This window comes from Piliocolobus tephrosceles, chromosome 6 (genome assembly GCF_002776525.5).
Source record: "Piliocolobus tephrosceles isolate RC106 chromosome 6, ASM277652v3, whole genome shotgun sequence".
Classification (NCBI taxonomy): Eukaryota; Metazoa; Chordata; class Mammalia; order Primates; family Cercopithecidae; genus Piliocolobus; species Piliocolobus tephrosceles.
The window spans coordinates 38,970,716-38,994,394 of NC_045439.1; the positions used below are offsets into that span (position 1 = coordinate 38,970,716).

The 23,679-nt window shown below is 47.6% G+C and overlaps 1 protein-coding gene across 1 annotated transcript in view; it reads right to left on the reverse strand.

The window, feature by feature from the left end:
- The window catches only part of PLEKHH1 (pleckstrin homology, MyTH4 and FERM domain containing H1), a 53,001-nt gene that overhangs the window by 19,592 nt on the left and 9,730 nt on the right, over nt 1-23,679 (reverse strand). The window contains exons 3-7 of the mRNA XM_023182344.2: nt 12,117-12,179; nt 10,493-10,642; nt 8,239-8,322; nt 5,929-6,010; nt 5,070-5,827 (exon numbers count right to left, since the gene is read on the reverse strand). Of these exons, the coding sequence (XP_023038112.2) occupies nt 5,070-5,827; nt 5,929-6,010; nt 8,239-8,322; nt 10,493-10,642; nt 12,117-12,179 (1,137 nt within the window). The remainder of the gene's footprint in view (nt 1-5,069; nt 5,828-5,928; nt 6,011-8,238; nt 8,323-10,492; nt 10,643-12,116; nt 12,180-23,679) is intronic.

Genomic DNA, 23,679 nt, shown 5'->3' on the forward strand with positions numbered 1-23,679 from the left:
CCACTTGTAAGTGAGAACATGCAGTGTTTGGTTTTCTGTTCCTATGTTTGCTGAGGATAATGGCTTCCAGCTCCATTCATGTCCCTGCAAAGGACATGACCTCATTCCTGTTTATGGCTGCATTGTATTCCATGGTGTATATATACCACATTTTCTTTATCCAGTCTACCATTGACGGGCATTTGGGTTGATTCCATGTCTTTGCTATTGTGAACAGTGCTGTGATGAACATATGTGGGAACTTAGGGCACATTTTTCCCCTACAGGAATAATGTCGTATCATGGCCAGGCTTCAGGGCCAATCTACAAAGCCTATTTTGCCCAACAGTTCTCCAGCATCCCCATGCAGAAGATACTGGGAGAATGCCTGTCCTGGGTCTGAAGTAGGCCACAGGCCAAAGGCCAAAGGAGCTTTTCCTAATGGCCCCGATTGCTCATAAACAACCCACGTGGCTCCCTGCACCTTCTATATCTGTTTGCTCCACTGAGCCTTTGGTCAGCCTTTGGAGGAATGCCCTGCTGGCTCAGGGAGGCAGCTAGATGTGCTGTCACCTGGTGGGGTCAGATGGGCTAGGAGATGGCGTTGGAAGGGAGGTGGGTGCCTATTGGGGTGTCATCCCAGAGGGGAGCAGCAGCCCTGGGGCACCTGGGAGGAGAGAGGGCAGAGCTGATGAGTGCTGCCATGAGACGCTGAGATCACTGGAGGGGCGGCAAGGCAGGAGACAGAGAGGCAGTGAGGAAGGAGGCCAAGGAGGGTCCTGCAGCAGGGCAGGGAGTTTTTGTGCTCGTGTAGGGCAGATACACCAGGCCCAAGTAAAATTAGGCATAAAAAGGATTATTTCTACCCACAGCGGTGGTGGAATTTAACCAAGGAGAGGCCTCTAACTTTGCAGAGGAAATGAAACTGAAGTTTGAAGGATTTAGGTGAAACAAAGCCTAGAACTGTTTGACAAAAGGTTATCTAATGCCTAACTCACAAGGTTGTTTTAAGGATTAACTGAAAAAAGGGCTTTCCAAACTCTAAGGTACATAAGTATTTCTCACACCCTCAGATTGAGAAACGTCCTCTGACATTTCTTCCCCCCCAGATGGTTACTGCCCTATTTTTTCCCCCCCAGATGGTTACTGCCTGGAAGAGAGAGAGGCTGGGCTGTTTGGCCACTGGGATTTCTTAAGCCCTCCCTGGAACAGGAGTGATCACGCCTCAGGGGCCTGGGAAGGAGCTAGCATTGTGTCTTGTTTTCCCCAGGAGCAAGTTACAAAGGGGATAGCACAACAGGATGAGATCTCCTTACATTCTTTTGGCTGATTCTTGGGTCCTCGGGGCCTAGCTGGGGGCAGGGAGGGTCTATGGGAAGACCTGCCCCTGCCCCTTAATGCTTCATCCCAGAGTTCAGCTGAGGTTCCTGGGGAGAATGTCATCTGATATGCTTTCTACACAGAACAAGAGGAGAGAATAACTCCTCGTCTTCCCATTCCTCCTCTACTCCTCCACCCTCTCTCTCGCACACACACACTTAACCTGTACAGATAGAACCTTTTTTTTTTTTTTTTCTTTTTCAGACAGGGTCTGGCTCTGTCGCCCAGGCTGTAGCACAGTGGCAAGATGTTGACTCATGGCAACCTTCACCTCCCTGGGCTCAAACCTAACTTCCACTTAAGCCTCCTGAGTAGCTGGGACTACCAGCATGTGCCACCATGCTCAGTTAATTTTTGTATCTTTTTTGGTAGAGATGGAGTTTTGCCGTGTTGCCCAGGTTGTCTTGAACTTCTGGGCTCAAGCAATCTACCTGCTTCTGTCTCCCCAAGTGCTGGGATTATAGGTGTGAGGCACTGTATCCGGCCCAAGACCCACTCTTAAGCTATCACAGTGAATGGCTGTATTTTGGCAAAATGGCAAAGGGAGCAACGCTTCTGGTAGCAGCTGCACATTCCTTGCCTGACTGCTCCCCACTCCCAACCTCTGCGTTTGGACGCCAGAGCAAGAAGAGGGCCAGCAGCCCAGGGGACCAGTGCTCTTCCATCTCCTAGTCTTCCTGCTGTGCCCCACTCTTGGCTCAAATGGGTCTCCAGTCTTCCAGGTGTCCTTGTAACAACGAGAAGCTGGTCAACAGTCACTGACAAGGATATAGCCCAAAAGTCTAGGGCTGTGCGCCTCCCGAACCAGCATTTCTTTGTTTTGTTTTGTTTTGTTTTGTTTTTGAGACAGTCTCCTCTGTCGCCCAGGCTGGAGTACAGTGGTGCAATCTCAGCTTACCGCAACCTCTGCCTCCCGGGTTCAAGCGATTCTCCTGCCTCAGGCTCCCAAGTAGCCAGGACTATAGGTGCGCACCACCGTGCCCAAATAATTTTTGTATTTTTAGTAGAGACGGGGTTTTGCCATGTTGGCCAGGCTGGTCTCGAACTCCTGACCTCAAGTGATCTGCCTGCCTCAGCCTCCCAAAGTGCTGGGATTACAGGCATGAGCCACCATGCCTGGCTTAGAACCAGCATTTCAAAAGGAGGCTCTGGAAGGTACTGCTGAAAATACAGGTCTCCCGAGCAGAAAATACAGGTCTCCCGAGCAGTGGTGTGGGGTGAGTCCACCCTGATGCTATACCCTCTCCCAAGTGACCTCATTCCTCCTGCTGCCAGGAGCCAACGCTTAGATGTCCCCCATGGTATTGCTGCACATCCCAGCAGCATATGTGGAGGGGATGTCTGCCCATGAATAAGACTGACATTTGCTGTGGCAATGTCCCTTAAGAGGAAGTACAGCTGGAGTGTGAGAGCTGGGCTTCAGAGCAGCTGGAACTACATTTAAAGCCTGGCTCTCAGACCAGGTGAGGTGGCTCTCGTAGCTGACGAAGGAGGATCACTTGAGGCCAGGAGTTTCAGACCAGCCTGGGCAACATAGGGATACTCCATCCCTACGAAAAATTTAAAACATTAGCCAGGTGTGGTGGCGTGCATCTGTAGTCCCGGTTACTCAGGAGGCTGGGGTGGAAAGATCCCTTGAGTCCAGGAGTACAAGGCTGCAGTGGGCTGTGACTGTGTCACTGCACTCCAGCCTGAGTGACAGAGCAAGACACTGTCTCTCAAGTAAATAAATAAATAAAGCCTGGCTCCCTCACTAACTATTACATGACCTTGGGCAAGTACCTAAGTCTGTGGGGAAAAGTGGTCTCCTGACCTGTAAAAGGGAGAAACCACACCTTACTCCTTAAGGAAAGGAGCCTTCCCACTGGCTCTGTGTGAAGCCCTTAATACCCGCATGCCATTTTCACTAGTGACCTGTGAAATGTCATTTTTATAGCCTGTCTTAATTTTAGTTTAACTTTTTTATCATGGAAAATGTCAGACACAGGGCCAGACACAGTGGCTCACACCCATAATCCCAGCACTTTGGAGGTCAAGGTGGGAGGACCACTTGAGCCTAGGAGTTCTAGACTAGCCAGAGCAACACAGTGAGAGCCCATCTCCACAAAAAATTTAAAAATAGCTGGGCATGGTGGTACATGCCTGTAGTCCCAGCTACTGGGAAAGCTGAGGTGGGGGAATTGCTTGAGCCCGGGAAGTTGAGGCTGCAGTGAGCCGTGATTGCACCATTGCACTGCAGCCTGGGCAAGAGAGCAAGACTCTGTCTCAAAAAAAAAAAAAGGGAAAAGAAAAAAAAATGTCAGCCTGGGCAATATGGTGAAACCCTGTCTCTACTAAAAATACAAAAATTACCCAGGCATGGTGGTGCATGCCTGTAGTCCCAGCTACTTAGGAGGCTGAAGTAGGAGGATTGCTTGAGCCCAGGAGGCAGAGGTTGCAGTGAGCCAAGACTCCACCACTGCATTCCAGCCTAGGTGACAGAGTAAGACCCTGTCTCACTTAAAAAAAGAATGATCTCATGTGCCCATCGCCCAGCTCGGCAAAGATTAATGATGTGTGATCAGTTATGCTTCATCTGTGTCCCCACCCCTGGCCACCAACCAGATCATTGCTTCTGAAGTATTTCTACCAGACAGACGTCAAGACATTTTATCCAATGTTCCGAGTAAGGAAGCTGGCCTGGTGCAGTTGCCTGTAATCCCAGCACTTTGGGAGGCCTAGGCAGGTGAATCACTTGAGGTCAGAAGTTTGAGACTAGCCTGGCCAACATGGTGAAACCCCGTCTCTACTAAAATTATAAAAAGTACACTTTGGGAGGCTGAGGCGGGCAGCTCACAAGGTCAGGAGATCAAGACCATCCTGGCTAACATGGTGAAACCCCATCTCTACTAAAAATACAAAGAATTGACTGTGCATGGTGGCGGGCACCTGTGGTCCCAGCTACTCGGGAGGCTAAGGCAGGAGAACCCAGGAAGCAGAGCTTGCAGTGAGCCAAGATCGTGCCACTGCACTCCAACCTGGGCAACAGAGCAAGACTCCGTCTCAAATAGAAAAAAAAATTGGCTGGGCATGGTGGCACACACCTGTAATTCCAGCTACTTGGGAGGCTGAGGCAGGAGAATTGCCTGAACCCAGGAGGCAGAGGTTGCAGTGAGACAGGATCGTGCCATTGCACTCCAGCCTGGGCAAGAAGGGAAGGGGAGGGGAGGGGGCCAACACTTACCTACCACCTACTGTGAGCCACTACTGTAAGTACTTTCATAACAACTCTATAAAGTAGGTACTATTATCCCCATTTTATAGATAGGGAAGCTGAGGCACAGAGGTTCAGTAACATGCCCAAGGTCACATAGTTAACAGTTCAACCCTAGTGGTTTGCTTCTGGGGCCTATGCTCTTGACCATTATACCAGACCATCTGAAAGACTCACAAAGATTAAATGAGAAAAGGTATGCAAGGCACCCAGCTTGATGTATGGTGCACGGTGAGCACTCAGGAAATGACAGTCAACCGCCATTCACATCATTCTGAATTCTAGCTCTGACCCTCACTGGTTGGGTGGTCTGCACAGGCTCCATGGTACCGGCCTGCCACGGCCACCATGAGGATGACAGCAGCCTCCTCTCCTGCTCAGTGCATGGCTGTGCTCAGCCAGCAGTGTTCTTGTCATTAGCTCTGCTCTTCTGCCCAGCCCGGAGCTTGCCTCTTACCCAGGATGAAAACTGGTGCAGCGGGGGTGTAGGTGGCTTGTTACCCAGCTCCACTTCCTCCAGCTCAGCTCCAAGGGCCTTCGGGCTCTCTCTTTCCTCATTCTTCCCTGCTGGGGGTGGCTCCTCCATCTCCATCTTCTCTGGTTCCTCCCGGTACCTAGCTCGAGACTCCAGCTCAGGAAGGCCAGAGGAGTGGAGGGCTGAGAAGGCCCCAATCTCAATGCTCACCACACGGTCAAAGTGCCCACGGCCCACGTGGGGCTGGCTGTGGTGCCTTTTGGCCAACTGGATGCTGTCCCGTGGGGTGCCAGGAGCCCGCACCTTTGGTAGGGTCAGACTGCTGCCAGGGCCACCTTCCCTGGCAGAGGTCTTTGTCCCAGGGAGCATCCCTCTCTGGGCAGTAACCAGACCCTCACCCCAGGAAGCTGAACCACATCTGAAGGTACGAAGCTTCATGCATGGCTGGTGGGGAGGGCCCTCTCTTCCTAGATGAGGTTGAAGGGGCTTGGCCTCTACCATTTCCCCAGAATGGACCGTGCTGGAACTAGAATCCTCCAAGGGGCTTGCTGCTTCAGAAACAGAGTCCTTGCCCTGCAGGGCATCTGGGGAAGGTGCAAGCACAGCTGCCTTCAGACCTTGGGCCTGGGAGCCACTGTTCTGGCCCATAGGCTGGATTCCCGGCTCTGAAGGGACCGAATCCTGCTCTGCAGCTCCGTGGGGGGGCACCAGCAGCTTCCGCGAAGGAGCGATCTGAATAGCTGTGGTTGGGGTAAAAACAGTCATATTGAGAGCTCCTGTAGCTCAGCCCCATATCCACCACACACACCTACCGCACACCTGCACACCCTGGCCTGCCTACCTTCTAGTGCATCTTGAAGGGCTCCCACCTGCTCCACCAGGTGCTGATTATGGCTTTTCAGATGCTGATTCTCCATCTCAAGCTGGGCAAAAAGAAAAATGAAGATTTAGGACACCCAGCCTACAGGTTTAGACGTATTTTTTCAATTCTTTTTTTTAGACAGGGTCTCGTTCTGTTGGCCAGACTGAAGTGCAGTGGAGCAATCTTGGCTCACTGCAGCCTTGACCTCCCAGGCCCAAGTGATCCTCCCACCTCAGCCTCCTGAGTAGCTGGAATCATAGACGCACACCACCAGGCCCAGCCAATTTCGTTTATTTTTTGTAGAGACAAGCTCTCGCTATGTTGCCCAGGCTGGTCTCAAACTCCTGGACTCAAACGATCTGCCCACCTCAGCCTCCCAAAGTGCTGGGATTACAGGCATGTGCCACTGCGCCTGGCTGCTGCATTTTCTTTTCTTTTCTTTTTTGAGACAAGGTCTGGCTCTATCACCTAGGCTGGAGTGCAGTGGTGCAATCTTGGCTCACTGCAACCTCTGCTTCCAGGGCTCAAGCCATCCTCCTACCTTAGCCTCCCACCTCAGCCTCCCGAGTAGCTGGGACTACAGGTGCACGCCACTATGCCCAGCTAATTTTTGTATTTTTTGTAGAGACAGGGTTTTGCCATGTTGGCCAGACGGGTCTCAAGCTCCTAGCGTTGAGCAATCCACCTGCCTAGGCCTCCCACAGTGCTGCTGGGACTGTAGGTATGGGTCACCGCCCCCAGCCTGCATTTTCTTTTAAATTAAGTCCAACGCACTTTTATTGAGTATCTTTTAGCAAGGGTTGGGACTGTGAGAATATGCAGGTAAGCCACGCATCAGTTCTGTCCCCAAGAACTTGCAGCCTAGCAGGTGACCTGAGATATGCATCCAAAGAAGGGGATAGAAGGCAAAATGAGCCGATACCCTCCTGCAGGTGTGAACCACTTGTGTGGGGAGCACAGAGGAAAAGATGTATGTTCGTCAGCCAGGCGTGATAGCTCACGCCTGTAATCCCAGCACTTTGGGAGGCTGAGGTGGGTGGATCACCTGAGGTCAGGAGTTCAAGACCAGCTTGGCCAACATAATGAAACCCGTCTCAACTAAAAGTACAAAAATTAGCCAGGCATGGTGACTAGTAATCCCAGCTGTAATCCCAGCTACTCAGGAGGCTGAGGCAGGAGAATTGCTTGAACCCAGGAGGCAGAGGTTGCAGTGAGCTGATATTGCACCATTGCACTCCAGCCTGGGCAACAAGAGCGAGACTCTGTCTCAAAAAATAAAAAAAAAAAAGTATGTTCGACCTTTTCCAAACTGCAATTCCCACTCCTTTTATTTAGAAGGAGGTTGTTTTCTGTTTGTTTGCTATAGCACTGTAGCTTCAAGTCCTGAGTTTCCTAAACAAAGGTACAGCATGTGATAAACTACAAAAATGGAAGATAGAAAAGGAAGGTGGAATAGAGGTTACCAGGAGCTGGGGGAAGAGAGAATGGGAAGTTAGTGTTTAGCAGGTACAGAGTTTCTGTTTGGGGTGATAAAAAGTTTTAGACATAGATAGCAGTGATGGCTGCACAACACTGTGAATGTACTTAATGTCACTGAATTGTACACTTAAATGGTACATTTTATGTATATTTTACCACACACATACAAATAGTTAAAAAGAACTAAGAGGATGAAAGAGAAAGTAGTGCAGTGCGATGGTTCACGCCTGTAACCCCAGCATTTTGGGAGGCCGAGGTGGGCGAATCACCTGATGTCAGGAGTTCGGGACCAGCCTGGCCAACACGGTGAAACCTGTCTCTACTAAAAATACAAAAATTAGCTGGGCGTGGTAGCACGCGCCTGTAACCCCAGATACTTAGGGAGGCTGAGGCACAAGAGTCCCTTGAACCCAGGAGGCGGAGGTTGCGGTGAGCTGAGATTGCACCACTACACTCCAGCCTGGGCGAGAGAGCGAGACTCTATCTCATAAATAAATAAATAATAAAAGAGAAAGTGGAGAGAGTGGATGATGGCCTGTGTGGGCTTCCTAGAAAGAAACTGAGGGGGCTTTTCAGAAGTAAGACACATTCCTTCTCCCAAACTTAAATCCAGCACCAAGCTAGTCAGGAGCTCCAGGGAGACCCAACCAAGACAAAAGGAAAGGGGAAGTAAACCACAGTGTCTCAGCATGGAGGCTGCATGCAGAATAAGTGCTGGACAGAACAAAGGTCAGCCGAGGCACTCCAGACAGAAGGGGGTAGGAAACTCCGGGGGTCAGGGAAGGCCACCAAGATGAGTTTCCAACCCACCTCTGCCAACTTGAGTGTCACCCATTCCTTGATCTTTGCAGCTTTTTCTTGAACAGTTTTTGCTTCCTCTGCTCTCATCTGCTTCTGCAAGAAAGAGAGGGCCTTCTGTTAATCCCAACAGTCACCAGGAGAGCGACTGACTGGAGGTGGGAGACTCCGAGAAGAAACGTCAAGTGTGCGTGCCACTGACCTCGCAAAGCCAGTGAGCAGAAATCGTTTGTTGCAGTATTATTTGATAAGGTAACACAAAATCTAAAAACTCAAAACTGGAAATAGTCTAAGTGTTCACCACTAAGGGGTTGGCTGAATAAACATGGCACATCCCTGACATGGAAGGAGAACGCTATGCTTCCACATGCAAGCAACATTAACAGTGAGGAGTGGAAATCAAGGATTGGGGAGGGAGAGAGAGGTGACTTGTCGTTTTACAGTCCTCTGGCTGTTTTTGTATTTTTTACTATAAGCTTGTATGTATTACCTTTATAGTTAAAAAATAAGGCGAAATTGCAGATAGCTGAGGTATTTCCACCAAAATAGTCAAAAGAGGAGATGATTGAAAAGGTTTGCATCTAAAGAGGAGCAGCCTGGCCGGGCGCGGTGGCTCACACCTGTAATCCCAGCGTCAGACGTCAGACTCTCAGTATTTCAGAGCTGGAAGGACCTTAAAGGTCATCTAGTTTAAGGTGTGGCAAACAATGGCTTTCAGGCCAAATCCAGTCCTCCATCTGCTTGCCCCCAACCAGACGTGTTTTTGTCAATAAAGTTGCACTGTAATACAGCTATGCTTATTCATTTATGTATTATCTGTGGCTGCTTCCATGTTACAACAGCAGCTTTGACCAGTTGCAACAGAGACCTGTGGCCCACAAAGCCTAAAATAGTTACTACCTGGACCTTTACAGAAAAAGTTGGCCGACCCTGACCTGGTGTGATACTGTCTTTGTACTTCTGTGGCAACTAAGGCTATGGCAACAAATGACTTGCTTCTGTCCATTCATGGCATAGCTGGAACTAAAACCAGGTCTCTTGACTCACAAAACAGTGCCCTTTCTTTTATGATCTTGACCTACTGATTCCGATTGTAAAATGACTTTTTTTCTGACCTAAGGAGCTTTAGCAAGAGTCATTTTGTCCACCAACCCCCAGGATGCTGCCGCTTCTAACTATGAGCTACTCAGAAGAGAAGGTATGTCTAAAATCAACGGAAGAATTGGTCAGAGATTCCATGTGTCAAAATTCTATTTTTCCATCATTTTTCAGGAACACATGGTACCCACAGCATACAGAGTCACCTCCATTAAGGGCCTATTCGATGAATGCTGATGGATAAACATGAATCTGCCCATGATGGTTGGAAGGCACCATCAGGATCCTACATGGAGAAGACGTGTAGGAAATTAAAAGTCATCTGTCCAGACTGTGAGGTGTTTAGTTGGAAATGATGGCACGCTGGCACCAGGGGAAAGCTGGGTAGGTAAGGTCAGTGGCAGAGGAAAGGGACAGAACTGGGATGGAGTTGGTGAGATTGTGAAGGGGAGAAGGCGGGACACAGGAACTGGCAGGGGGATGTTCCAGAAGTCCTCTCAGGAGCAAAGGTGCTGAGTGGAGCTGAAATGCTGGGCAGTGGCCTCTCCTGGGCTCCCATGTGCTCAGGAGGGAAGACCCTGGTTTTCTGAGGAGGCAACAACTTTGGTCTCTGCCTCTTCAGCTTCATCGAGAACCTTTGGGCAACCAGCTGGCCATGACTGACCGTTCTGCGCAGCTCTGATCATACTACAGCCAAGTATCAAGTGTCTCATCTTGGCAGGGCACGACAAGGCCAGAATGGAGAGAGAAAAGCTCTCCTTACCAAGTACTGACCACATGCCTGACGCTAGGCACAGGTCACACAGGATGCTTCTCCCAACAGCCCCATGAGGTGTTTCCACCCTTCTTTTATAAATGTATAAAATAAGAATCAGTGGCTTAAAAGCTTTGCCCACTGTCAGAAGCAGCAGGTGCTAGAGGTGGGCTTCACACCCACATCAGTCTGCCTCCAAGCTCCTTGTTCTACTCTATCCCCTGCTTGGCTTCTAATGAGCAGATGTAGGAGGAACAGCCCTTCCTATAATGAAATTTCCACATAAAAGAACAGGCTCAGGAGGGAGCGAGTTCCCCAGCACTGGAGGGCTTGAGTAGACCAGCTCAGGAAGCTGGGGGCCAGCGGGACAGATGTCGAAGAGGGCATGGTGCTCCCTTGCGCATGAGCCCTTACCTGCTTCTCCAGCTGAGCCTCCAGCTGGCTGATGAGCTCATCTTTGCCCTTTATGGCTTTCAGCAATTCTTGGTATTTCCGGTGCAGGCTCCCCCAAGAGTCCACATTCTTCAGATTGGACAGTTTTACTTTCTCTTCCATGACACCCACCTGAAAAGTACAATGATCTCATAGTATCTCCCATCATTCACAGTGGCCAGTAACTGTGGGATGGGACACCCTCTGATGCCCCATGCTGTGACTCCCAGGCACAGCCCTTACCCAGGGCAGTCTGAGCCAATTAATCCAATTATCGTTTATAAAGCTCCAATCTGAGCAAAAGAAGGACTAACAAAGAAGAAACTCATTTTGGCTACTCTAGGTCATAGTAATGGAGAGATGGGTACAAGGAGGGCAAAGGAGACGATAAGTGGAAAAAGCAGCTGGTCTTGTGCCATTGACCTCTGTGGATCCCAGTAGGAATGAATTGAGCAGGACAAACAGCCTAGGAGAGCAACTGTCCCAACCCCACCATGGTAGAGATATTTACTGTTCACTGGACAGCCATGTGCTGCCTCATATTTCTCAATCCTCCTGCAGCTAGATGGAGCCATATCATTGATCCAACCAATGGGGTCCAAGTGGAAATGGTGCATCATTTCTGGACTCAAGTATGTATGTATATATTTATTTATTTAAATTTTTTTTTAAAACAGACAGGATCTTGCTATATTGCCCAGGCTAGATTCAAACTCCTGAGCTCAAGGGCTCCTCTAGCCTCAGCCTCCCAAGTAGCTGGGACCATAGGTGCATACTGCCGCACCTGGCTGGACTGAAGTATTTAAAAGCTGGTGCAGGGTGAGTATGGTGGCTCACACCTGTAATCCCAGCACTTTGGGAGGTTGATGCAGGAGGATTGCTTGAACCCAGGAGTTCAGACCAGCCTGGGCAAATAGTGAGACCCTGTCTCTATAAATAAATAAATAAATAAACAAACAAACAAACAAATAAATAAATAAATAAATAAATAAGTAAGTAAGTAAGTAAGTAAATAAGGTCAGGTGCATGGCTCATGCCTGTAATCCCAGCACTTTGGGAGGCTGAGGTGGGTGGATAGCTTGAGCCCAGCAGTTTGAGACCAGCCTGGGCAACACAGCAAGACCCCATCTCTAATAAAAAATAAAAATACATAAATTTTAAAAATAAGTAAAAGCTAGTACACAAACATCCAGCTTTCTTTCTTTGCCATGGCAACCAAGAAGGCTGTGTATTCCAAGTGGTCCAGCTGTAAGAGAGGCGGGCTTCCTTTAACCTGGATTCCTGAGTGACTGTGGAAGCGGAATCACTGGCTAACCCTCAATGGACAGGTTCCATGAGCGAGAACTAAATGTGATAAACCACTGAGACTTCAGACTTAATTTGTTACCATAGCATAGTCTAGCCTATTTGGAATACTATACCCACTTGCTATATGGATCTTTACCCAAAGACTCCATTCCCACAGAAAGCTCCATGCACACTCATTTGTTCAGGTATAACACAGCACTGCTGGTGATGTGTGTGTCCACCTGTGTCCATGGGAAGGGCCTGGAAGGGCCAACAGTCAATCCCTTGCATATTCCCACCAATCCCCTCCCCTGGTTACCTGGGTCTCAGCATTCTCTGCTCTCTGCTCTGCCTCCAGCAGCCTCTGCTCCAGCTCCTGCATCTGCTCGGCCAGAGAGAAAGGGGAGATGTAGGTGCCATGTCCCTACTATGAACATGGCATCAAGGCCACTTGTGCACTTAAGAGAATTGTGCACACACTGCACACAGGCCAGGCTTCAAGTGCCCATCTCAAGTGGCTCAAGAGTGTCAGGGTAAAGATTTTCAAGGCAACTCTCAGCTCCCTAATCCTGAGTTCATGGGACAGGTGAAGAGCCCGTGGCTGCTGTCCTCTCTGCTGAGGGAGTGGAGGCCCAGCTCTTTTGTCCTGATGGAGGGTGTCCGAGGAGGGCAGCAGCTCCACTGTCATTCTTTCTGAGCATCCCGCCCTGTCCTGGCTTCAGTCTCCCCTTCCCGAGGCCCCTTTCCTCTCAGCACTGGGTCGAAGGCGGGGCCATGCCGCTGCTCCCATAGGGCCCACCCTGTGTCATCAATAGAGAACGTTTCTCCCCACTCAGAATATCTCTGGCTGGGGACAAATACCTCCTCACCCACAGTCGAGGACACCTCTGCCTGTAAGGGCTTCAGGGCTATCACCTTATTTGATTTCTTTAATCTTAAAGAACTAGAAAGAAAAAGAGAGGCTCAAGATACATTTTTCAAAATTCTATCTTGTGAGCTGGGCACAGTGGCTCACGCCTGTAATCCCAGCACTTTGGGGGCCTAAGGTGGGAGGATCACTTGAGCCCCAGAGTTTGAGACCAGCCTAGGCAACAGAGCAAGACCTTGTCTCTACTAAAATTTTTCTTTTCTAATTAGCTGGGTGTGGTGGCATGCACCTGTAGTCCCAGCTACTCGGGAGGCTGAGGCAGGCAGATCACTTGAGCCTGGGAGGTTGAGGCTGTAGTGACCTGAGATGGCACCACTGCACTCCAGCCTGGGCGACAGAGCAAGGTCCTGGCTCAAAAAAAAGACAATTTAAAAACATAAAAATTCTGTCTTGCTGCCAGTAGAAGTGTGTCACTCAGGCCTGAGAAGCATGGAAATTCTGGAGGGACCGAAGTTCTTGTACGTGGAGGCTCTTCAGGTACCAGATCTAAGCTGAAGACTAAAGAGCTGCTCATGAGCCCACAACCTACACGGCATCTCTTTGCAGCTTCTCAAGCTCATGGCTTGGTAAGTGAAGTGTGCGTTGGATGTCAGCTTCCATTCTCCCCCTGCCAGGGCACCACTGTCTGTTGCCCAACTGTACACCATCACACAGAGGACCCGCAGAAGCAGAGCAAATTCATGCATCTCGCTCTCATGTCTAACACCATGTGCCACAGCCTAGCCGGGACCGCTACTTCCTTCCCCAGCCTGCCTTGCCCCAGAGTAACACATATGCTTCATACATGTCCCAGAGACGTTGCATCCCAGCCGCGCCTTCCATGAGGCTGGACAGGCCCAGTGCCCCTCACTTCCCAAGCTCCAGCCCAACCTCCTGTCTAAGGATTTGGCCTCTTCTCTGGCTGTTCAACCTTCTCCCCTCAGCCTGGACCCTAGCTGATATTTACCAGTGAACTGATCAATCCTTCTCGCTTTCCCAGTCTCTCAGCTGAAATTCTGCTTTCCTTAATTAAAAGGTGGATGAGCAGGATCCCTCAGCCTGCTGCTAGACAGTGAGAGAAAAGTTACACAGGAGCAGGAGTTCGTGTTTGGGATCCAGGGGGACCTCTTTGCTCAGGGTGGCCTTCCCTCATCCATTGTTTTCTCCTTCCTGGGACTGGGGAGACACTGATGCTTTCAGGGCACATTCGCTTGGACAGAGAGTTAGAGTTATGCTCATCTGAAGATCCCAAGTAAAACTCAAGACTTAAACCCATGGGACAAAAATGCCCCAGTGCTCCCATGGATAGGGCCCCTTCTGACAGGCATTCACGTGTTCAAGCCAAGGATGCCCACGTTCTTTCCTTCCTCTCTTGGGGTTAGTAACACTACTCAAACCTCTCGATGGAAGCTGAGTGAGTGGGTTGGTTCTGGTCAGTTTCAGGCATCGATGTGAGCCAGATGGACTGTCCTAAGTCAAACAGTCCTCAGGCTTGTCCCAAAGGAGTTCCTTGACCTTCACACAGTTGCCATGCAGCCACGGGGCAGATAACAGCACAGCATAAATCAATATTATGGTTATAGTGGTGGTTGTCCAGTGCAAAAGGAATTCTACTTGGTGGTGGGGGGTTGGTTGATACATAGTGGTGGCCCCCAGTGTTGGTACTGCATAACCCTTCCCTCTTCAACACCAGACCTAACTGGGCCAGCCAGGTTCTCTCTCTCCAGGAATCTGGAATCAAGAGATCAGAGGCTGGAGCCAGGGAGCTGCCCTGGAGAAGGGGCACAAACCTCACCAAGTCATGGTTGCTGGACAGTTCCTTCGGTTTTGTGAGCTGCCCCAGGATCATTCTAATAAATCCCATTTGCTTAAGCTAGCCATAGTTGGGTTTTTTTTTTTTTTTTTTTTTTTTTTTTTTTTTACCAGAAATAATCTAGTGAATGCAATGATTAGGAGCATTTTCTTTTTCAAGAATAAAATGAAATACTAAATGGGAAGGCCCTGGACCCTCAATGAGTTTCCTAGGTTGAACTTCAGCAGGATACTGAGACCACTGAGACCTAACTAGTCTGCTCTGTAGCTTAGAAGAAAGCATAGGCTTTCCATTGGAAATGATAATTCATATTTGTGACATTCTGCAACGACTGGCTGATATTTTCTAACTTCATCTGATGGAAAAACTTGTCTTGCTCTTTTGCAAATGGAGACCAAGGTGGAGTAAAGGATAAACTTGGGTCTTACCTCCCATGGAGGTATTTCCATTTGGGTCAAGAGTGATAAGTCAGTGACATTGGTCAGAACCAGAAATCGCTCTGTTATTGACAACACAGGAAGCATTTTTTCCCCTCCAGATTTTATTATCTATCCCATGCGCATGCTATTACTGAAGTAGATGGAATGGCAAGGTACCTTTCAGAGCCTGGGGTCCCCCTTGGGGTATCCCCCCAGCCCTCAGTCACCCTCTGTCACTGCCAGGTGGTCCTCATTACTACTGACCCTCCCAGTCCTTGTTATCCACCTAGCAAGGACACTTGACACTCAAAGCATTTCATATTCACTTTTATGTTGGAGTATTCTTTTTTCTCTAAAACTACTGTCTGAACACTTCAGCCCCAGCATCAACACTTTTCACGAGGGCAGATCTTTCTTCTTCACCCTTGCTTAAAGGGCCACACCTGGAGCTCTGCAAAGCTGGTGCTATAGGTGGGCACCCTTATTTGGCTGTTCCAGGGTTCTCTAGGACGATGTCCTCAGCTGTCCTTTCAGTGTGTGGGTCTGGGGTAACACACCAGCCAAGGAGGTGTCAGGTTTAGGTGGCTGACAGGGATCTACTTTCACCAGCTGCACATAAGACTCATAAGCTGCCCTAGAACTGGCTGCAGCAACCTGATGAAGTGCACTTGGCACCAATCTGGTATTTAACCCCCAAGTGTGCAGCTCCTTGTCACACACTGTGAGGTGCTGTGAAATATCAGCCTACTGTGGCAGGAGCACCTGAGACTCTCCTGTACTCCCAGCACAGTCCTGCCGTGCCAAGCAGTGGCCTGAGCCAAGAGCCACACCATCCTGGGTCTCAATGATCCCTTTGAGAAAAGGGTTCAACATTCTTTTTTTTTTAGACAGAATCTCGTTGTGTAGCCCAGGCTGGAGTGGCCGATCTCAGCTCACTGTAACCTCCGCCTCACAGGTTCAAGCGATTCTCATACCTCAGCCTCCCAAGTAGCTGGGATTACAGACGTGCACCACCATGCCTGGCTAATTTTTGTATTTTTAGCAGAGATGGGGTTTCTCCATGCTGGTCAGGCTGGTCTCGAACTCCTGGCCTCATGTGATTCGCCTGCCTCAGCCTCCCCAAGTGCTGGGATTACAGGCGTGAGAGGTTCAACATTATTACCGCTGCTTTGCACCCACGGGAGAGAACGGCACACCTAAGAGGTAAGGCTCTGGAACTTGACTGACTCCACCACAGTGTGGCTTTAGAAAATTCCTTAACCTCTCTGTTCCTCAGTTTCTTCATCAGTAAAAAATAATAATAACAATAATAATATGAATAATGACACCTCCTAGGATCGCTGTGTAGATTCCACACACCGCTCCACGTAAAGCACATGTGCATGGCCTGGCATTCGGAAGTTTATTGATAAAAGCTACTTGTTGGTTTTTTCCTGTACAAAGATGGCACTTAGGAGCAGGGAGACGCGTTTGGCCGGGACAGTGTGATGCTCACCTGTTGTCTCAGCATGACTAGTAATAGAGCCTCCTTTCACTTTCTCTCCAGAGTGATAGATTTAGGTGATAGATTGTATGATCGGACTACTTATGGTTCACCTACAGAAAGAATGGGTTTAAGCCAGAGGTTGCCCACTATTAATTTAAAGAGTATCCTATAAGACCTACACTGTGCTGTGGGCCTTTAGCTTATATGTATATAGCTAAACAGGGCCACTTGGTCTGTGTAGGGCTGTGTGTATATACATGTAGGACATTTAGGCTACACTTATGTAGCTAAACAGGGCCACTGTCATAAGCACTATACATGCGTTAACTTATTTATATTTCATAACAACCCCAGAAGGCAGGGACTATTAGTATCCCTATTGTGTGGATCAGGAAGCTAAAACAGAGAGGTAAGGTAACTTGCCTAAGGTCACACAGCTACTAAGATTCAAAGCCAGAATTCAAACTCAAGTAGACTGGCCCCAGAGTCCATGTTGTCAGCCACTATGCTACACTGCCTCTCACATCCAAATCTCACATGTCACATAAAAATCCAGATTCCATATACATCTTGATTTCCACCTTCTCTTAAAAAATCAAGAGATCTGGCCACACTAGCATTATATTTTCTATTTTCTATAGCAGTAAGTGGCTTCAGCCCTTCCCCTCACGTTTTCCCAGAACCTCTCGCTCTCTTCATTGTCTCATCTATCTAAATTAACTGCAAACATTTGAATTTGCAACCCCCAGTTTAGCCATTAAATTGTTCTAACTCTGTTGTTATCAAAGACAATTGTTTTGGCCGGGCCCGGTGACGCACGTCTATAATCCAAGTACTTTAGGAGGCCGAGGACGGTGGATCACTTGAGCTCAGGACTTCGAGACCAGCCTGGACAACATGTTGAAACCCTGTCTCTACTAAAAACACAAAAATCAGCCGGGCGAGGTGGTGTGCACCTGTGGTCCCACCTACTTGGGAGGCTAAGGTGGGAGGATTGCTTGAGCCTCAGGGGCAGAGGCAACAGTGAGCCGAGATGGCGCCACTGCACTCCAGCCTGGACAACAGAGTGAGACTTTGTCTCAAAAAATAAAAAATATAAAGACAATGGTTTTCAGGTTTTTTTTTGTTTTTTTAAGCAACAGATCTTTTGTTCAATTAAAATCATATGCTTATTCACAAATACATAAAATACATGAATGTGGGGCTGGGAAGGGCTCCAAGTCTTGTCTGTGGGCTCCACTATACCCCACAACCCCAGAACCTCTCTGGGCCACATGGGGCTCCAGGGATCCACTGGAAAGACAGCTGAATGGGGCCCGAGGTAAGGCCATGGCAGAGGTTAGTTGCAGGAGAGACTTTCAAGGGCATAAGAATTACACGTGGGTGGCCGGGCGCGGTGGCTCAAGCCTGTAATCCCAGCACTTTGGGAGGCCTAGACGGGCGGATCACGAGGTCAAGAGATCGAGACCATCCTGGCTAACACGGTGAAACCCCGTCTCTACTAAAATACAAAAAACTAGCCGGGCGAGGTGGCAGATGCCTGTAGTCCCAGCTACTTGGGAGGCTGAGGCAGGAGAATGGCGTGAACCCGGGAGGTGGAGCTTGCAGTGAGCTGAGATCCGGCCACTGCACTCCAGCCTGGGCGACAGAGTGAGACTCTATCTCAAAAGAAAAAAAAAAAAAAGAATTACACGTGGGCTTTATCACCATGCAGATTCCTGGGCTCTGCTCACAGAGCTTTTCTTTAGCAAGTCAGAGACATAGCTCCAGAAAGTGCTTGTAAAGAAAGTGCTTGTGGATGAAGGAGGTGGTCCACAGACCACATTGTAAGAAACAGTAGCCTGGCCACAGAATGTAAAACAAAGCTGACTCCTTTAGGGATGTAGCCTGGAGCCATAGCCCCATCAGCACCTCTTCTCAAACGGTTCACCAGCACTACAGAACTCATCCATACCATGGTTCCTGAGAAATACTATGACGAGCAGGAGGGCAGCCTTATAAAAAAAATAGGGGGTTAGAAAAACAATTTAAGGTCAGGCACAGTGGCTCACACCTGTAATCCCAGCACTTTGGGAGGCTGAGGCGGGTGGACCACTTGAGGTCAGGAGTTCAAGACCAGCCTGGCCAACATGGTGAAACCCCGTCTCTACTAAAAATACAAACATTAGTGGGGTATGGTGGCGCATGCCTGTAATCCCAGCTACTCGGGAGGCTGAGGCAGGAGAGTCTCTTGGACCTGGGAGGTGGAGGTTGCAGTGAGCTGAGATCACACCATTGCACTCCAGCCTGGGTGACAAAGTCAGACTCCGTCTCAAAAAAAAAAAAAAATTTAAAAATCTCTTTTACACACACACACACACACACACACACACACACCCCACAGAATAAAAGCCCTAGAAGGCATCTTCTCCCAAAACAAATCAGATTTGTGAGCACAGAGACCTGCTAAGACCCATTCTATGATGATTTTATGCAAACTTCAACATACTTCCAACTCATCCTTGTATTCTCCTTTTATGGTACCTGGCCTTGTCACAAAGTATGAGATATTTTAGGATATGTTTTTCTGGGCTACCCATATGTTGTGAAACTGGCACTTAAGCTGAACTACTGCCTCTGTATAATCCATCTGAGGTGGGGGGAGCAACATATATTGTTCTCTTGCTTAAGAGGAGTGAATGGAACCATTTATCCACTCAGAAAAATTTCTGAACTACAAATTTTTGGTAGGTAGATAAAAAACTGAGTTATACTCCAAAACCTTGGTTGGTAAAACTGGCGAGCAATTGGGATACAGTGAAAGTACATATGGTTGCACTGGAACTGGACTTGGTAAATGCTGCTTCATTTAGAAGTTTTTAAGCTACAAATAGAATAATGTTTTGTCACATTATTTCTTCTCTCTCTCTCTTTTTTTTTTTGAGATGGAGTTTTGCTCTTGTCGCCCAAGTTGGAGTGCAATGGTACAATCTCTGCTCACCACAACCTCTGCCTCCCACTTTCAAGCAATTCTCCTGCCTCAGCCTCCCAAGTAGCTGGGATTACAGGTGTGCGCCACCACACCTGACTAATTTTGTATTTTTAGTAGAGACGAGGTTTCTCCATGTTGGTCATGCTGGTCTCAAACTCCCAACCTCAGGTGATCCGCCTGCCTCAGCCTCCCAAAGTGCTGGGATTACAGGCATGAGCCAACACTCCTGGCCTATTTCTTCTTGTATTAATACACTCAAAGCCTTTTTGGCATAAAGAAGCAGATAGGGAGTAAAGAAAAACCTTGTATTCTAATATTGATGCCATAAGTTCATAATGATAATTCCTACAATACTCTTTTGTGGATAGATACTATACTCCCACTTTTCTGACAGGATAACTGAGAAACAGGTTTAGCAAGAATGAAAAAGTCCAAGGAAGAATCACATTTTCATATCCATTTATGTGGCCTCTCAGAACAGTATCAATTTTTAAATTGATCTGAATTGCCTTTGTGGCTTCTCCAGCAGGCCAAGAAAGACAGCAAGGGAAAATGATGAGCAGAGCAGGGCAAGATGTGAATCTCAAGTCATTAACCACTCCCTCAGCCTCCTCTACTTGAAGGAAAGGGAACCCACGGCTAACCTGGCTCCAGAATGGGGTGGCTTGGGCAGGCTGGGTAACCATGGCAATAGCACACCAGAGCCAGAGGTGTAACAGCAAAGGCACAGTCTCGACTCTCCTCTCCCTTCATCTGGCTCTCTCTCCTTTAGGTGAGGGATTATCTAAGAGCCTTGGTGTTTCTGCTTTTTTAAAAAAATTCTTTTTAGCACAGATTATTCCCTGACTACAATGACAATTTTGTACAAAGGAGTGAGGTGCAAGTAGGCTGTGTCAAGGTAGGAAGAAGGGCATTCTTCCAAGCCTCCGCAGCCCACAGGCAGGTCTGATCCTAAGCAGAGATGGGCCCCCGGAGAAGCACCCAGGCTTTGCTCACCCTGCAGGACGGCCAGCAGTGAGCAGCCTGCAGTCATCTGCCCATGCAATGTCCCAGGGCCAGCTGTGTAGAGAGGTAGGGGAGCAGGTAGGTGAGAGGGCTGGCCAGAGACTCAAATGACATGGCTTCTCCCAGTGCAGGTGGGAACTGGCATAATTCTTGGCCCCAGCAGGAGCTCTCCTAAGAAACCCAAGGCATCTCTTCCTGGGATCTATAACTTGTCTTGGCTCTGCTAGGGAAAGCATCTCATGAATTGCTGGACCTGTCTTACTGGTTTAGGGATGATTGCAGAGGACAGACACAATCCTGACATTGACCAACATGGTGTTTGTGGCCTTAAGATTTCCTGCCAAGGGGTCCAGTGTCGGGCTAAGGTCCCAGTCCTTTTCTTTACTTAAGTCTCCCACCCCATGGTCCCTAGTCCAGATCTGTGTCTCTCCCCTCTTCCTTCCCACATGCCCAGTTGTTCCTGCCGTGTCTATGCCTTTCCCCTTTCTTGACTCATCACACTATGCACCCCTAACATTTCTATGTGAGGGCATTCTGGTTACATGAGGATCAGAGACAGACTTGAAGACAAGAAGGTGTCAATATTATGAAAGTTCAGTTTACCCAGACTCCAAGGGCTGTAGAGAAAGAAGGTATGATGTTTATAATGTGGCTAAGGCTTTCCAGTCACTCTGTTGGCCCCTGAGGAATAGGGTAGAGAGGCACTCTAAAACATTTATTATGAAATATTTTAGGCAGACAGAAATATGTAGAGTGTGTGTATATATGTATATATATATATATATCCTTTGAGACAGGATTTTGCTGTGTCACCCAGGCTGGAGTGTAGTGTGGTCACAGCTCACTGCAGCATCAACGTCCTTGGCTCAAGCGATCCTTGCACCTTGGCCTCTGAGTCACTGGGACTACAGGCACGCACCACCATGCCTGAGGAGAATAATTTTTTAAAACAAGTATCTGCCGGCTGGGCATGGTGGCTCACACCTGTAATCCCAAAACTTTGGGAGGTCGAGGTGGGCAGATCACCTGAGGTTGGAGTTCAAGACCAGCCTGACCAAAATGGAGAAACCCCGTCTCTACTAAAAATACAAAATTAGCCGGGCGTGGTGGCGCATGCCTATAATCCCAGCTACTCAGGAGGCTGAGGCAGGAGAATCACTTGAACCTGGGATGGAGAGGTGCAGTGAGCCAAGATCATGCCATTGCACTCCAGCCTGGGCAACAAGAGAGAAACTCTGTTTCAAAACAAACAAACAAACAAAAAACATGTATCTACCTGTCACTTGTCACTTTATCTAAAAACATCCCAAAAAACCATATATTCACCATTCAGCTTTGTCAACCCTTAATTTTTGTCACATCTGCTTCTGATGTTTATCTTTAAGAAATGGACCATGACAGACACAGTTGAAGCCCTGCGTACTTCTCTCCAATTTTACCCTCTTCCCCCAGCATTGACCCTACACTTGGCTGTTTTTATATTTTTACCTCATTTGTATATGGTAAAAAAAAAAACCCAGGGTTACATTTTCTTATGGCAATAAGTGGCTTCAGCATGTACCTTCATGTTCTCCCAGAACCCACCTGGCTCTCTTCACTTATCTAGCTTACCTGTAAACATTTGACTCTGCAACCCCCAGGTTAGCCATTAAATGGTTCTAACTGTTGTAATCTAAGACAGTGTTTTCAACTTTTTTTTTTTTTTTAGCAGCAGAGCTTTTGTTCTGTTTAAATCATATGCTTATTCCCAAATATATAAAATCCATGAGCATGGATCTAGGATGAGAAACAATAAACAGTACTGTCTTTGAGGTTTTTAGAAGTACATAAACTGTATGATGCTGTATATATCCTTCAGATGTTTTTTGTTCAATGCTGATTTTTGAGATTTACTGATCTTACAAATGTAGTTCCACTCGATTCATTTTAATTGCAATGTAGTATTCCACTGTACAAATACACTGAATATGTTTATCTGTCTCTCTGTTGATGGACATTTAGTATGTTTCTAATTTTTCATACATCAGTGCTGTAATATATATGTCACCTTGTGACCAATATATTTGGATTTATTTCTGCCACTTCATTTGTCCCTTCTGTTTACTCCTTTTTTCGATATATTATTTTCTTGTCCCTATCTGGATTTAATAGACTTTCCTTTTCTCATTTCCTCACTCTACTGGTTTGAGATATGTATACTCTGTTTCTATTTGTTATCCCTCCTATTAGTCTAGACTTAAAGATTGCTGGTTTTTCCCTATTATCTATCATCTCTTTCTCATATGAATAGAACCCCCAACTTTTCGCTGAGCGAATGGTTATTCAGAATAAAGATTACATTTCTATTTGTAGAAATGTACAAACCTTCTTTGTAGCTGGGTATAACCATGTGAATAAGATCTGGCCAGTGGGATATCAGTAGAAGGAAGGTATGAAACCTCTGAGTCACTAACTTAAAGGGAAGGGGTTGGAATGTGACTACCAGGTGATCCATCTTCAAATATCCAGAGGATATCACCCTAGAGCTGGACTGCTTATGTCTGGAAGGTTACATGAGAAAGAAAGAAACATCAGCCTGGTTTACACCATTGTTATTTGAAGTTCTTTCTCACAGCAGCCAAACAATTATCTAACCAAACTATGATTTTTAAAAACTTAACCTGGTTAGACTTACTCTTTCCTGAATCTGAGGCTTCACATCTTTTATCAAGTTTGGAAACTTTACAGCCACTATCTCTTCACAAGTAATACCTTTCCTTCATTCTCTTCTCCACTTTTGGAATCTTATTTGATAGACATAGGACCTTGTCATTCTAACATCCAGGTCTCAGCTGCTGTATCTTTATTTCTATAGGCAGCATGCTGGAAACTTTTCAGATTTTCTTAGGTCTGTCTTCCTGTCCATTAAGTCTACCTTCCGTGGTGCCTAATCTGCTGTTTAATCTATCCATTAATACACTTTAATTTCAATGAAAACACTTCCACTTCTAAAAGTTCTATTTAGTTTTCAAGTCTACCTGATCTTTTTAGGTAGTGTCTTGTTCTTGTCTTATGCTTTCAATTTCTTTGTTATGTCTTCAAAACTTTTTGAACTCATTTATTTTATAGTCTCTTGGCAACAGTTCCATTATTAGAAGTTGTTGGGGCCGGGTGCGGTGGCTCAAGCCTGTAATCCCAGCACTTTGGGAGGCCGAGACAGGCGGATCACGAGGTCAGGAGATCAAGACCATCCTGGCTAACACAGTGAAACCCCGTCTCTACTAAAAATACAAAAAAAAAAA